Genomic DNA, 17,461 nt, shown 5'->3' with positions numbered 1-17,461 from the left:
AGGTAAAGAAACAGAATTATTTATCTTCAGCAGGATTATTTATGTTCAACAGAAAAGAAATATGAAGTTAATGTTTACTTATCTGATTTATATGCCGTGGTATTAGTGTATCTATCTATCAATCAGTTAGCAAACCAATCCATCGTCTACTGTTATCTGTTATCACTAAAACGACTTTTCATGTTACTGTGAATATTCAAATTCCCTGTGACATTATATTTGTTCTATATAAACAAGGATGCATTTCGTACAACATTTTAGACGTGTTTTAGTTATCAGGCGTGTTTATCAAGGTTTTCAATTATGTACCAGTATGAAATCCCAATGAACTGTGATGATAGTTCACGAAAAGTGAATCGAAGTAATTATGAAGGATAGTGTTGAAGTTATCATGTAAGCAGAGGTAAAGGTCAATAACAGATACTAAACTTAAAATCTATTTTCATCCATTGAACAAAAACGACTTTGTTAAAATATCAAACAATACCTGTCGACAAACATGCAGATTCCAATTGACCGGTGTCTAAAAGGGTACAACATAAGAAAATTATAAAATTTTACTGTAACACTTTTCTGCTTACTCCCTCATCACGGCCTATTGTTTATTTTCTGAATTTGCCGCGTCTAGCATTCTGAAAGGTGTACCTACAGTATTATCTGATTTAAATAACTTAATACCTAATTCTGTATTTCAGTAAATTGTGCACAGCTAAGAACAGTTCAGTTATCATAGTTTGAGGTTTTTCATGTTATACATTGATTTTCGTACAGCCATTTGTGTTATTTTACGTGTATGTTATTATTTTTAACAATATGCATTTTATTTATGAAAAACTTTCATAATAATTATGTTTAACAATTCATGGTGATACATCAAGACTAGATGGTAAAATAAATAGGAAAAACTTCCTCTAAATTTAAGAACCTTGACTCACGAGTAAATAAAGAAAAAACAATAACTTTGAGAAACTGTTAATATGCATAAAATCAAATAGCTCTAAATTCTTCTTCCGAATTCAACAGCGCGGACCAAAATGGCACGCATCTAGTGCATAAGCTATCTGTCCATTTCTGTTAAACTTCTAGGGCCCATTTCATCAATAAGGTCTACCGATTTCAGCAATCTATTGTAAGAGTACGGAAATATACTCTCTTACCTTCTTGAAATGTTTCAGTTTGTGCATCATACGATAACTTAAGACCGAATAACTTGGACCTTAAGATAATATAACGGTATAGATATAAAACTGTTTGTTGACCTAAATTTTATTTATAATCTATCCGAACGAACCTGTGACAGCAGACACCTTAACTGCCTTTAACTTGAATACCGTTTAAAAATACATGAATGTAGTGAGGACATTTTATCGAGACAAATCAACTGAAAATCTGAGGCTTTGTCTTTGCTAAAGTTGAAAGGAAAAACTGAAATACAACAAATATATATGCTTTATTGAAGAAAACACACAGTAAAAATTTGAGGTCTCAAAAATTAAACAGACTTACTTTGGCACATTACGGAAAGAAGAAAAGTAGCATAATGAAAAACGTAACAGGCATAAAAATGGATATATGGTAAATTCAAAGCAGTTCTGTAATAAATGTAACACTATAAAACGATGTTATACTGCATATTTGAATTTCATTACTTTTCATAAATCTTTTTCAGCAAACGATTTGTACTACTTCTTAATCAGTTTGTCAAATAATATGTAGTTACTTGAAATATGTCTTTTAGTTAGAATGCATCGAATAAGTACATAAAGTTCAAATTAACATTAGATTGATCACCGCTATTATTTATCAACACTTGCTACATAATTTATACAAATAACAATTATTATATATTCAAGTTTCTGCATTCATTTTATCATTCAATTTTATGGCTTCCAGCCAATTCCTTAGCTAGTAGAAGTTGTAGATATGATCGTAAAAAGCAGATATCGTGATACTTGCGGTATCGTACCTTCGACAGAAAAAGTTAATTCATGAACAATAAGCACTTTTACGCTACTGATAATAAAACTAAGCCGGAAGTGCCTTTGGAACGTCATGGCATCATTTTTGTTAGTAAGGAGAACATCCAACGTTTCTTTAAAGGTCAATAAAGGCTTACACAGAGCAAAAGAATCACATATACATAAGATTAGCAGGCACGTGACGAATTTGAATGATCGCTAACGACGGCTTGTCATCTTTATCCAACACTTGCATACATACTAATATAGACAGCAATTGTACAATCAATTCTTATATTTTTCCAGTCTTTTAACGATTCACATAATGGAGTTCTTATAAAACATACGAAACAAAACTCAAAACAAAAGTCCACTTCATTAATATCGTCTTAAATTATTTACAAAATGGTGGCAGTAATATCTTAACAGAGCTTTTTTACACCGACACACAGTGTTTTGTTCTCCATATTCAATACATAAAATGTGGAACAGTTCGGTCATGAGTTTTCACTCTCCGTAATACAGATACTGACTGGTGAGCTGGAGATCGGCTGTAAGCAGGGTCAACACTGTCTGGGTACACTTTGTGTTCTCCTGAAATATTTCCGGGACAAACAGATTAAAATGTTATCAACTTTATAAATAAATACACATTAAAATCTCTAGATCTCGTTATATTCACCTGTTTAAATACATCAATGTATCTGATAACAAATATGTGCATAAGTGCAATAAATAAATGAAAAGTATTCAAATAAAAGCTATGAAGTGAATAAATAGAGGCCCGCAACCTTCTTGATATATGATATACAAAGGAATACATAGAACCTTTGATAACACAACCGTTTAAATCTTCCCTCTAGTGTAATAAGTGCATACTTAAGAAATGTCTACTTGAAAATAGCACTTGGACTAATTCCAAAAGCAAATGCGAAAAAAAAAGATTTAGTAAATGATAAGTTGGGCAGTCTGACAAGTCATGTTTTACTAAAATTGTACCGTTTATTCAGTTATATTTAATCTGGCATATTGAGTGTGCTATTTGGCTAGTCTTTTTCGGACTTTTTTTTAAAAAAAATGTATAAATCCCGTGCTTTTACTAGCAATCAAACCATTAGTGTAATGGAAAAAATGGTGTACGAAATTATCGAATAGCTTTTTTTTATTATATGTTAAAAATATTTTAACCCTAATTTACCCTAAAGATACTACGTATAATATGTTATAACAGGCTATGAGTAAGTTTCAACATACATTTAGTTAGAGTATAACTATAAACCCTCCACATACCTTACAGAAGAAAAGAGGTATAAATATAATCTTGACATCTTAATATGGTATCATAGCTTGATATATGAAAATTGCGTATTTTCAACAGATAAAGGTACCAAACGAGAACAAGATTCCTTGTGACCTTAATATCCCAAGAATGCGGTGTTGCAAAGAATAGAATACTCATGATACTCACCCATACACCAAGCTATGCAAATAGAGAAAATGTTTGCACGAATAAATGTGGCTTTGATGAGTTCTGCAATGTGGTAGAAGCCATGAAATCGGTTAAGCGCGTTGTTTTGCGACGTTAAGCAATGACATTAGCAGCGTGTTAGAAACGGTCACAGTGAAAACTTCTCGTGCAATAGAAAGTTACTGATAAACACGGTCTAACATAGTTCATTAGAACAAGAAAATGATGTAACAGAGAAAGCTTTACTACATATCATATTAAAAATGTTGTATTACGATAACGTTTATATATCCATACTGTTTAATGTCTTGAGATGTAAAATTACGGACATGAATATGAAATAACATTGCATAAAACGAAGATGAGCTCTCACAATCCCTTGGGAATACTAAAAGTTAATGAAATCAACAGTTAAAAACAATATTATTTAAAAAAAAAATTGCTATGACAAATATAGGCAACATAATTGTACAATTACATACAAAACCAGTAATAATACATACCAGTTCTTCCAGATCCTCGTCATCTATGTCTTCCAGTTTAGACCAGTCAAAATTTTTTGGCAGTTTGCCAGCTTCACGCAATGCTTCAGCTCTAGCTACTGCCTCTTTGTAGCGATCTAATTGACGAAGTCTCTCACCAACAATTTCATCTCTGTCTATTACCTGATTCAGAATAAAACCACTTTTTGCTGACCCTAGTTATATCAATTTAAAATTATGACCTCAAAGTAAACGAATAATGAATTATAGGTGTACAAACTAATGGAATCATAAACTTATTTTCAAAATAAAAACAGTAGAAAACTACAGGTCAAGTTTTTACTTTTGAATTCTTATACAGAGTGCAAAGTAATCAATTCGACGTAAGATCAGTATTTAATTTACACGATACATTAACGAACTGCCGGTGAAAACCTATTTAAACAGTAAATGAACAGTTTACCTTGTAAGTGAGGATATAGTGATAATCATCTCTATCACTGTATCTCACTGATATCGTCACTACAGAGTCTTCATTCCCTGCCAACACTTCACCTTCCCATATACCTCCGGAATTCTTCTTTAGCAGCTTGGACCCATTACCGCTTGTTACGATTAGTTCATATGCCTGTGAGAAATCTATTTCAAAACGAACCATTTCTCTCGCGGCTAGAACTCCAGAGAGAGGTCTAAGCACATGGCATTCAGGTGGCCAGTCAATAGACTGTTGTGGACAAGGAAGGCATTGTTTCTTTGGAATGATGGCGTCAATGATTGAGTGAAAAATTGGAGTGAAGTTTTCGGCGTCAACTGATGGCTTAGCTCGGATAGCCAGACTATACATTCCAACTCTCGGTAGAGTAATGTAAAATGTAGCCACTCCAGCCAATATATCCCACATCGTGTACTCAGAGAAGTCAGATTTTGATCCATCGTCATTGTGTAACAAGAGTTCTGGTATGAACACGGCATCGTGTGTCAGTTTAAATTGCAAAGTGACTTCTCCTGTCACAGGTGCTAACATCAAAGCTGGCATTATGGAAATATTCTTCATACCCAAATCTTCAAAGGCAGGAGTTGGACCAAGTTTGTCCGATCCCACGTCAGGGAATGCGTGTTTATCTTCGGGCTCTTCGTCACATTTCAACAGGTAATTGCATACATTAGGGTACTCTCCCTTCTCTCCCTCTTCTCTTGCATAAACATTAAAAGCATACTCTCCTTCATCTGGGACTCTTATATTAAACACAGCCTCAGAGTTCTCAACACGGTGTATGACTCTGTTTGGAAGTTCCTGGTCATCGCCTGTAACTAGTTTATGCTTGAATTCTACTGGTTTAGACATACCGAACCTCACTTCGGCTTTTCCGTCATCTGTCGGAACTTCCCCTGAATCGTGCGTTATTGGTTCCAAGCCAAGCTCTTCTGTCTCCAAACCAGGGCCCCATTCCCCTCTTTCATTTTTAGGCAAAGGTCGGCAGTTCTCAAGAGGGCTTAGGACATCAATGATATATGTAACGGTGTAGTAAAATGACCGCTCATCATGCTCTTTGGCTAGGATCTTTAGTTTGTATTTTCCAACAGCGGGGAATCGCATTTTAACATTCAGAAGGTTTTCTTTTGTTACCTTCTCCAAGAAAACGTATCTGTCAAGGCTAAGATTGTGCAGTTCCTCTAGACTTCCACCATCCGATTCAACGTAAAGTTCATATTTGTAATTCGTCTTTACATCATTGGGAGTAGAGAAAGTTACCTGTACCTCCCCATCATCGCATTCGATGACGTAACGTGGATGCGAAATGATGTCCATTCCAAGGCTGAAAAAGTTCCTTTTCAGCAAAGCCATTCGTTTAGCTTCCTCAAGAGTCACGGGCCTTGCCAAAAGCTGCCATTTCTCATCGATCGGAAAATGCGAGTATATGAATTGCTCTGGATCTGAATTGTATAAAACTAAAATATTTATGTTGAAACAGCTTTTAGACTTTTATCGACAAGTATGAAATGCCATTGCCACCGAGTATACGATATAAAAGCTAGATAAATGTGTTGTTGTTGTCGCTTACGCATAGCCTGCGCGTTTAAAGCCAATTTCTGAAAACTGCGAAATGGAGTTGACTCTTTGACTCAGTGGTTAGAGCACAGGACTAGCACCCGAACGACCCAGGTTCGAATTCCGGCACAGACAATCGGTATTTTTTATCATAAAATACTGTGCTCTTTGATTTGTTACGTCTAAAAGTCGTAAGAAAGTATAATGTATTATTACTAAGGTATTATATAATAAAATTTGCATTCTGAAACTGAATAATGTTATCCATTGTCCTATAAAACTTCAGCTTATTATATTCACCGATTTATCATTATTACTTTTACCGGAGTAATTTTTGGCCATGAAACATATTAATTTATGTAATAACTAATAACCTGTCAGAAAATAATAGTCATTGTATGCGTATTCTGTCTTAGACACTTTTGGATGACCACGTGGTGTAGAAGCCAGAGATGTAATGTCACTCTGACCATCATCGATTAATTCCCACGAGCTATCTCCCGAGTGTACACGATGACATGTAGCCCAGTAAACATCGAGAAGGCGCCAGGACCCGTCAACAAGCACGGCTGTCCACGTTGAGTCACAGTCTGTTAGTTCTTGGCCCAATCCGTAGTCCACACCTTTCACATAACCTCGAATTTTTACACAGTAGATGTTCGCTAAACTGATAAAACAATAATGCTAACAGTAGAGTATTGTGTCTTAAAGGTTACAGAGATGCAGTATTTGTTAGTTTCTAGTTTTCATTAAGTCGGAGATCATTACATGAAAACAGGTACGCGTGGTATCTAAAAATGAATTGCATAAAACTATAATATCATGAGTTCTATTTTATTTATAAAACTTAATGTGGCACTGACAAATACCTGCACATACGCTGTAGAAGTTGATTATGATTTGCCTTCTTGGCTCTTATTCTTGCAAGATAATAGGCCGCTGAATCCCTAAAACAGACAATATGAAAACTTTGACGAGACAAAATGCAAAATGCAGTATTTTGTTATAATTTATACCGAAATACAGTAGTTTTATGCATTGAATTAAGTTTTTATCATTTGCAAAATAGTTGGTTTAGTTTTAATAGAAATGTAGGAACAGACAACAATATAAAATTAATGTTGCAGTTACTTATTTTATTTAATTAAATAATTAACAGCATTTGTTTTGTGAAGAATTGTGATCGTGCTGTATTTTTTTAATCTGTTCTAGTTTCCCAAGGTCACTTTGGCGTTCACGAAAATAACGCAACATCGAGTTTCATGCAATGTTTAATATCAGGACTGGCCAAGCAATGTACCTGTTGAAGGAAACCTCATCATGCCACTGCTTGAGATTTTGTGAAGCTATCCAGCGAAATATGGCACGTAGCCGCTCTACGTCATTGTTACATTCTCCTATCAGGTACTTCACCAGCTTGTACATGTCTTCGTAGGCTAGCACCCTAGGTGCCTGAAATGATTCAGATCCATGTAACAATCTGACTAAAGTACATCTTCTATTACGCTATGCTTAGGATCTGAAGACGAACTATTGATAGCCTCGTTCTGAGGACCCTTCCGCTTGCCAATCAGAGCCTTAATTACAACATTTTCTAAATCTATCTTTGGCCTAGGTTTTTCATCTTTACAATTCATATGACGACCGCATCGCGGCTACGCCCTCGAGTTTTAAGAGAAATCATATGTCATGGTACGCACTTGGTCACGTCAGACAGCCGGTTAGCTCAGTCGGTAGGGCAGTCGCCCTGTTAGCGCGGGGTCATGGGTTCGAGCCCCGGATTGACTGCACATTGTTCTTACTCTTTGACATTCGATGCTATTTTGATGGTTCAGCCAAATGCTTGTTGCAACAAGTCGTCTGATTGGTTCAAATAAAAATAGATTTGCGAAAATAAAAATAGCAATATCGGAAATCCAAAATATACAAAAGACAAATGTGAATGGGTCATTCTGAGATCTTCGTTTGGAAGATCAAGTACTTTAGTCAGACTGATCCGTGTAAATACAATATAGTTTTCATAGGCCTGAACCTATTACACATGCTCAGTATCAACAGCAAATCTTGCCTGTTGGAATGCAGGTAAATATATAAACAGATGTTTCTTGTTTGAGGTTATGAATTACAATGTACCGCTATTTTGATAGTAATATACTGACATACCCCTAATGCATGGCAGTCAATGGTTTCAATAGCATCTCTATCAATAATGTCAGCTTTACTTGTTAGTGCAGGATACGGGAGGGGTTTACCCGTGGCATCTAGAGGTGGATCTAGCTTGATACTTCTGTACTCATCTTGTGCCTCACGAAGAAGTCTTGGCGTTGGAGCTTTGTCATAGAACCCTGACATATATATACAGAATTTCATTTCAGCAAATCTGTCTTTTCATACCTGGGCAGTAATTTTGTTGGACTTTTTTTAAGGTCAACGTTTCCTATTTCATATAATAAATGCACTGCGGTCAATAACACGTTTCATTTAAATATGAATATTATGCTTATACCATAATTATTGCAAACTGTTAGAGTTGATTACAATATTGGAATAGGACCATCTATGTGTTATCGATAGATTTAAAAGGATAATCAAAATTACGCCAAATGGCTTAACACACTTTTAAATTTGTTGTATTTTATAATTATTCTTTTCTGTTTTGAAAATGATATGCATCAAACCTTTATATGTAAGATGACTCTTTATAGTTTCCCAAAATTCCTTTTCTTTCCGTCTTGAAGAGGCGTGGAACAGAATCGGTGGACTCGTAGCGTCCATATTGTAAGCGTTCATCATTTTGACGCGTCGTTTTTATAGGTCTGTCTGAAAATATTGTCAAACGTTATGCTTACAAATACTAGATGGACTGCGCCGTTTTATGGACTGCGCCATTTTATTTATTTTTTATTTTTTTTTTTTTGAAAACAGTTTTCAAACGTCTTGTTTACACGTACTGAAGATTTACCACAATCAAGAATAAATGTAAAAACACTCTTAATTTTAGTTCTAATGTTAACTATTCAGCCTAAAAGCATAAATCATTTAAAGTGATAATATTGACAAAATCACGATTTCATATTTGAAAAAGCATATTTTCGCACAATGCTTGTTTTTTTACTTGATTTATTGAACAAGTATATGAAAGATTTACAAACAAAAGCATTTTAACATCAAATAGAAAAGTTTACAGAAAACATTAGAATATGATTCATGCAAACAACAGTGTTTGCGGTCATTTTCTATTTTGTATAATACATATGTTTACAATAAATAATAGAAAATGAAGGTATTAAGATCACTTCATTTACTACGTAAGAAGAAGCTGTGTCACTGATTCAAAGTTACATACTCTGTGACCTGAAAACTATTTTGAACGCTAATAAATTACTTGTAGCGTTTAATTATTTATTCAGTTTATTGTTTTGATTACTTCTTTCCTTTTATATACAGTTTTACAGGCGCAGCATGATTGTAAAATGTCATCGTGCTTCTCAGGCGAGTTTAATTTGATTTAGGCACGAATATCTTAGAACTGTACCTCTTGCGCATTTATACGTTCTTTTCGAGTTGTTAATTCAGTATTCTATTATCATTGACTCTGGTTTGCATTTTATTTTCGAGTTGGTCAAAGTCTAAAATAATCTACATGTGTTTTCTAAATTACACATTCAATAAAAAAACCCATACATTTGCGTGATATATAGACATAAACTCACACAGAAGTAAATTAAAAAGGTATATCTCAACTAATATCTAATCAATAACATGCCCTATCCTATTTTTCTTACCCTAAACAAATGTATGACTGACTGATATATCTTATTTTAAATGTTTCATACTTAGAAAATAAGTAAGTTCACCTAAATACCAACAAATGACCATAAAACTAATAACTGAAATGGAGTAAACCTAAACAAATTACAGAAATATTTTGCAATGGTTCAAAGTAGTATAGACACAGAATCATCGTCTTTTTATAATTGATTAAACTTGTCTTTTGAAAATTAATTCAACTTGCTTACATTAAATTCACACTTGCATAGAACATTGCAGAAATAGTACTGACATATTCTATAGTGCTAGTAAAGCTTATCTATGTTTCTACCGTTCACGAACAATCGCCACATGTTAACACACTGCTGTCTCTAAATCTTACGAGGGGTCGAGCTACATCATGTTTGGAGCTACCAAATTGTCGAGATGTTAGGTGCCCGTTCGAGCCTGGAATAATGCATGGATTGGCACTTAGGATCTTTCATGTCAGAAAAACTAGTGGAGGAATTCGGTTGCACGTAATATCATATCCAATTGTACAAATTCACATTGTCTAAATTACAGAACGGAACTTTGACAGCATGGTGGCGCCAAGCCAATTATGGATATTCAAGGTCAGACAGACCCGGACACACCCTGATAAGTTAAAACTAGAAAAGAAATCGTAAAAGGTAATTTGTGGCTGTACCTGCATAGCAGCATTGCGTAGAATAGAATCATTTTTCAGTATAGAACAGAGAAGCGTTTTAAGTGAGAATCTTAAAGTAACCTTGAATTAACGGGTATAAGAATCATTGGTACGCTTTACACGCAAAATATTTACATTTAATATCCGCTGAACGATCCCTGTAGGTAAAGAAAAATACTTTAAATTTGCTCTGTTTAATTAAAACAATACCATTTATTGATTACGGTGATAAAGGTTTAAAATCACAGGAGCGTTTTATCATAGGGCCTAGTTTCTGTTTAACTCTAGAAGATTTAATTCCAATTTAAATAAACTTTAAGATAAAGATTTAACATAGCGTTGTTACATTTCAATATATCCCCAAGTTGGCGGTGCCTGGATATATTAAAGGTTTAGAGAGATTTATGAAGTCGGGGTAGGGCAAGCTTATCAGTTACATTCATGAAATAATAAGATCATTTTATATCCTTCTTCAAAACGATTTCTGTTGAAAAAGATATTTCAGATTGCTGTAGACATTTTCTAACAGGTCATAAATAAAAAAGCTACTATTTAAACCTCTCCATGGCCTTTATATCATTAGAACATGTCGGGGTATCGAATAGTCCCAAAACAGATTCTAACAACTTCCTTGGTAGTTTTCTTCTAAACATGCATGATATTTAAATACCTACAGCTTTTCAACCGCATCTAATTCACCTTCATAAGTTAAGAATTAAGAAATACACTTTTACTGAGTCCAGTTTCGACAAAAGGAAGAAGAGAAGAAAATTGAGTGTTAATAATGGAATCGGTGGGCAATAGTTGTATTTCATTTCACCGGGCCTTCCTACGTCTCACATCTTCCCTATCCAAAGAAATACTGCGACATTATGTACGGTTTTTATATTTTGTTTGCTATAAGATCACGGAAAAAAACATTTTTTGTGATAGATTTATATATGCTGCGTATACAGCATTATTGCACCAAGGAAATCTAAATATATTAGTACATATAAATCTAAAATTAACTACTTTAAATATTTTACCGTGTACATATTTGGATACGCATTTGCATGATTATCTACATTGTACATACAAATGTAAAAGATATATTTCCACCTTGTAAACAAACGAATAGCTATTTCATATAACTTTAGTTATTGTACTTTTGTATAAAAACGCAAAGGAACAAAAGACAAATGAACTTGAATAAAGATATGTGACAACATTATTCAATTTACCTTTACTCCTTAATTATCCCAAAACAACATATATTGAAAAATTACAGTTTTTCTAAAGAAAACTATTCGCATAACAATGATTATGCTGCCTTGTACCATAGATTTGTGCAGTATAAGGACACGAACTCTTCAATCGTTTACTTAATGTAAGGGTTGCATTCAATTAATTATTAACTCCTTGTAAAATTTCAATTAAGTGTAAAAGAGAAAAGATCAGGTCAAGCATTAGGGATTTTACCGCATTAAGTGTATACCTCCTAAATGTTAATCCATGAGAAAGTGTTTACAAGTACTTAATCGTATTGAATGTTTTATATAAATGTCAGAATCAAGTTACAATTGATCATTCTGTTTGTTTAGTAAATGTCAATTTGAAATTCCTTAAAAAAGTACCTATATATTAATCAAATTAAATGACATAGTTATTTGAAACATATAAGATTTTTTTAATAGTTATAAAAGTTCTATAAATTATTTATTCAACTGCGATTTCGCCGATTTTTCAGTATTTATATTGGACACAAAATAAAACAATTTTTAATGTGGTCATTTAAAGCAACATTTACAGGCTTTAGCGTTTTGATATTTCCTAATACTATTAATATTATACGTAAATAAAATATAATAAACATTATTATACCTTCCGTTTGAAGTTTTCTTTATCCAGCAATGTTCACTGCAGAGAAATATTAATTAAATAGTTCCACCTTCTGCCAATTTTAGCTTGTTTTGCATAATTTATTTTTAAAATCCGCTTGAATGACAATTCAAGTTTATTGTAATTGCATACACTCTCCAAAAATACAATTAAAGTCCCTTTATCTACAATCACTCTTTGAGAAATAACAATAGCAGTACAATAATAACTGTATGGAACAATGCCGATTTATTGGCTCGTCCTATAGTCTCCCTAGGTCTTGTATATTTCATTATCTGTTCAACTTTTTCAACGGTGAAACAATGACCAACACAATGAAACCGCGGAAACTATTGGCACAAATTCCATTATGAGGAAAAATAATCATTGTACTCTTAAATAATTAAACTTGTAATGCTACCAACTTGTCAACCTACCCAGTTTGATATTATTTACAATCTGGTTTAAATGCCACTGCATACAATATTTAGGGTACATGATAATTTATCAATATTGAACAGGCCTTTAATCCACAGAATGTAAACAATGAGAATCTAAAATCAATTTATATTTCAACAATTACGTTGTAATTTATTTATCTTTCGACTACGTGTTTCAATGAGGCATTGAGAAATTTATTAGAAAGTGTAAATTTTAATCAAGTGAAATTACATCTATCTCTTTTAATACTTTTTTTGTGTAAAATTTGCTTTTAAATTTTAACAGAATAAAAATACTTACCTTTATTTTTAAAACACTACAAATCATTTTATACACTGGAAAAAGATCGCATGGCTAGCACACAGACGTTATGTCTTCCCCATTTCAAATTGATCAGTAAGTATGGTGGTCATTTGTATTCTCAAAAGGAATAGAAAATTTTAGAATGCTGGTCATGTCATTTTGTCCGGTACAACTTATACATAAATTAAATTTAGCGGGTTTCCCGCATACTATCAACAAATTAGCATATCAGTATGCAGACGAGTATTCATCTGTTGATATGTTGTATTTTCCATGTACGGTGTCCTCGGTCCTTTTCACTCAAATATGATAATTTAAGAACGAACAGGTTGTTTGGAAGCTTCACTGTGATACGAAATTGATCTTACCTTTATTTCGGCCCGCCTCGGCGGGACACATCCTGGATATTACAATAGGAATTTTATATGAAAATCTACGATTACGTTTGAAAATCTCGGTTGTGGAGAAAAAAAATCTTGATTAAAAGGTTTCCACCAAGGAATCAAATTCTCTACGTCGGATCAGCTGCGATGCTTAATCGTCATCTGAAGGTCTTGCTTTCAGGAATAAAGTCTCTTTGCTGTGACCTCTCTGTCTCTGTCTCTCTACGTCTCTCTGCCTGTCTCTCCGATGGGGCTCTCGATCCGGAGGCGAACGCTCTACCACTGAGCTATCTTCGCACACGATTCTATTTTCGGTGAAGTAATTTTGTCTAATGGTAGAGCGTCCGCCTCCGGTGCGGAAGGTCTCTGATTCGATCCCCGGTCGCATACCAAGGATGTGAAAAATGATACCAGTCGCTCCCTTGATATGCTCAGCATTATGCGGATAGAACAGGCTCTTCTCTCAAACTCGTAACCTAGCATAAATGAGATGTGGAGACTGATGCCTAAATTGGCAGAATTTGTTTCAGGAGTCACCTTAAATTAATTAGTGTAAAAATAGTTATTTTTTTATCTGGTATATAGGATCCGATACTATTTTCGAGTTGATTATACCTGTAAATGGTATGTTGTAATGAGCATCGATGAAAATTTCTGGTAAAATCACGCAAACCCTCATATCATAAATACATTTGAACGAACTTTTTAGAAGATCAAAACATGTTAAAGTAACACGAAGTTAAATCGACAAAGGGCCACATACTAACTTTTTTTGCTTTAAATTTACAAAGCTAAGATTGTTTAACAATACAACAAACCACGTTGGTTGGCTTTTACGGCGCCGTGTTACCAGGTATTGACCATATCAGTAACGTTTTCTGTTCCTCTTCCTCTCATTCAGGTCAGTTTAATTCATCACTGGAGAGGGTGTTTGCCCGCAGACAGATTTTGAAATATACTTTTGTCTATTCAGAATACTTGAATTGGTTTTATTACGCATACACGCACGCACGCACGCACGCACACATATATTATTTTTGTCAAAAGTGCGGTCTTTGTTCCTTTTTTGGTGCATTAGATGGTTAAGATGTATTTCAACAGTTTCCCAATAACAAATATTCCACTAGATTTGCTGACTGTAACTCTAGGTAAGCGTAATAAAGAAATCAAATTACAGAATAGTGTTACCCGCATTGTTCACTACGTGTTAATTCAATTAATCAATGACTAGATTACAAATGTACAAATTATATTGTTGTTTAATTTTCGTGCCCTCTTTACTAGGTTATAAACATCAGTGAACAAGCATTTTCTGATTGGCCATGTGTATAAAAGCGAACAGATTTATACTTTATTTATAGGAAGGGGAATCTTTCATTTCATGTTTGGCACGTTTACATATATAAGTTCAAGGATATGGTAGAAAGTGGTCCGTCATAAATAAATTGTACTGCTCCTGATCGCAAACACCATATTGATAGAATAAAAATCTTTGGGCATGAAATGTAGCAGGAAGAATTATGTGAATTCTCTTACGGTTGCCTCCCCTCAATGACTGGATCTGTTTTATTGTACAGTACAAATTAAAGCTTTCTCTCCTTTCACATACAAAATAAATAGAAAAGTGGAAACTTCACAGGTCGCTCAACACAACAAAAACGAAAATGTTGCAGACTCGGTTTGATTGAGCCTGTTCATGGACGGTAGTGGAAATGCAGGCTACCGTCCACGCCCTCTAGCCCCGGACTGAGCAGAACTCAACATTTACACATGTTAAAAGTACAAAAAACAATTTAGAGACATCCGCAGATGTGTTCATACGGCGGTGCACATGGAACCTTCAATGCTACACAAGTGTGTAATTCCATGATAAACGGCGTATAGTCCCCAGTTAAAATAATGGGTTTGCCCTAAACGAGAAAACAATGAGCATAACTAAACAAACTGGAATTTAGAAAGGGGATCTGAGGTTATGGAGCCTGAAGTTGAGATCAAACAAAGACAATTCTTTAAGCAGGTATCTTTTAACAAAAACGTTGAAAACGATTGATTGTCAGTTTTGTTCGGTGTCATTGAGGCATTTGGTAAGGAACAGTTGATTTATATATAGATGCGTGAGCTGAGGATTCGTCTTTCGACAAACTACTCGTAGGCACTTTAGGCACAGACCTGCACATTTTGAAAGTTTTGTTTTCAAAACGAATTATTTGTTCCTAGATATATCGCAAAACGCTCTTACATTCCCTTGACCATTTTTCTTTTGGAAGCATGCCCCGGTCCTCATAGCATAAAGGGCCTGCACATATATTCTGATCTGGAAACGCCCATGTTCTAGTCATAGATGAAGCAAACATCGCTGTAACTGCACATAAAACGTGTTTTGTCCGCTTATACATACTTTGAAATAACTCTTTATGTAATAGCGTAATTCCACAATTTTATATTGTACATTTCATTTATATTACCGGAACCAACGTATTTCTACATCTACATCTATATCGTAAGTCAAACTGTTAACTTTGACCATGACTTGACGGTGCGCAAGAAAGGACAACAGTTAAAAAAAACATGAAGTAAAGTACAATACAGTATAAAAATAGAAACGGTCAAGAACGTGATGCAAAAAATTAAGACCGCCTCGGTAGCCTAGTGGTAGAGCGTCCGCTTCACGTGCGGGAGGTCGTGGGTTCGATCCCCGGCCGCGTCATACCAAAGACGTAAAAATGGTACTAGTAGCTTCCTCGCTTGGCGCTCAGCATTAAGAGGGTAGTGCTAGGACTGGTCAGCCCAGTGTCAGTATAATGTGACTGGGTGGGGTATCATATCACGTGTCTACGGCGTGATATTCCAGTGAGGCAGCACTATAAAGTTGGGCATTGTGCTCACTGCTACAAGTAGACACCGTCGTTTATATGACTGAAAAACTGTTAAAAAAGACGTTAAACCCGAACACACACACACACACACAAAATTAAGTAAGAACATAAAAGCATGAGAAATGCCTTCTACTACATACCATCTTAGTGACCAATCCGGCTTGCATGACGCTACCAGGACATCAGGTCCCGCCGGCAGTGCTCCCTTGTCATTTGAGATGTATCAGAAAGGTATACTGATCCTTTAGAATGGCTGGGACGATAGCTCTCTCTTGAAGGATACCAAAGAGAGACCCTCAGCGACACTAGCTGGAAGTCTTTCCACATCGGGATGATTCTAGGGACGAAGCCGATGTAGTCGGTTGATGTAGAGTACTGGTGTAACTGGTTGTTATGTGCTGCTCTTGTTCTAAAAGCGACAGGTGTGAGATATGTGGAGGCTGGAATGTCGACTAAATCATGCACGATCTTGTAGAGCATGATGACGCGTGCCTTTTTTCTCCTTGTTTGGAGGGACTCCCACTGCAAGTGTTGGAGCATACCTGATACACTGCTGGTGTTTCGATAGCGATTGGTGACAAATCGCGCTGCTCTGCGTTGAATCATTTCTACCTTATGGATCAAGTCCTGGTATGCACTCCAGATTGAGCAGCAGTAATCCAGATGTGATCGGACCATGGCGTTGTAGGCACCTGTCTTTGTGTCTTCTGTGGCTTTGTGTAAATTCCGTCTTAGGAAGCCCAGCATGTTGTTGGTTTTCTTGGAGATGCTGTTTATGTGATGCCTCAAAACTAGGTTAGATTGTAAATCCAAGCCAAAGTTTTTCGTGCTACTGTCGACAGTAAGACCTACATCTTTCAGGTAGTATGTATGGGCTGTGGCAGTCTTTGACCTCGAGACTCTGGGGACACTACACTTCTGTGGGTGGAACTCCATACCCCACTTTCGTTCCCATGGGGCAAGAGAATTCAGGTCTTCTTGTAGTTGTGCTTGGTCCGCTGCTGACTTGATATGGCGGTATAGGATGCAGTCATCGGCAAACAACCTTATTCTGGATTTGACGCACTTAGGGAGGTCGTTGATAAAGATTAAGAAGAGGAAAGGACCGATGACAGATCTATGAGGTACGCCACTGACGACTGGTACTGTATCCGATGTCTGTCCTGCAACAAGTACTTGTT

General features: G+C 35.3%; 1 protein-coding gene across 5 annotated transcripts; it reads right to left on the bottom strand.

Annotated features, from left to right (window-relative positions):
- Nucleotides 1-7: 7 nt before the first annotated feature.
- LOC123556430 (kyphoscoliosis peptidase-like) lies at nucleotides 8-12,712 on the bottom strand. 5 transcript variants are annotated; one of them, XM_053542638.1, is made up of 10 exons: nucleotides 12,281-12,711; nucleotides 8,637-8,778; nucleotides 8,122-8,303; nucleotides 7,259-7,410; nucleotides 6,828-6,905; nucleotides 6,333-6,625; nucleotides 4,372-5,843; nucleotides 3,930-4,091; nucleotides 488-523; nucleotides 8-186 (listed from the first exon to the last, which is right to left on the bottom strand). In XM_053542638.1, exons 2-10 carry the CDS (start codon nucleotides 8,749-8,751, stop codon nucleotides 184-186), a joined length of 2,493 nt encoding a protein of 830 aa, XP_053398613.1. In that variant the 5' UTR covers nucleotides 8,752-8,778; nucleotides 12,281-12,711; the 3' UTR covers nucleotides 8-183. The 5 variants fall into 5 exon arrangements, with proteins under 5 accessions (XP_053398613.1, XP_053398614.1, XP_045203037.2 ...); XM_053542639.1 differs by having other exon boundaries at nucleotides 148-165; XM_045347102.2 differs by lacking the exon at nucleotides 8-186 and having other exon boundaries at nucleotides 372-523; nucleotides 12,281-12,712.
- Nucleotides 12,713-17,461: the final 4,749 nt, after the last annotated feature.

This window comes from Mercenaria mercenaria, chromosome 5, assembly GCF_021730395.1.
Source record: "Mercenaria mercenaria strain notata chromosome 5, MADL_Memer_1, whole genome shotgun sequence".
NCBI classification, from domain to species: domain Eukaryota; kingdom Metazoa; phylum Mollusca; class Bivalvia; order Venerida; family Veneridae; genus Mercenaria; species Mercenaria mercenaria.
This window is presented reverse-complemented; position numbering and strand designations above follow the sequence as displayed.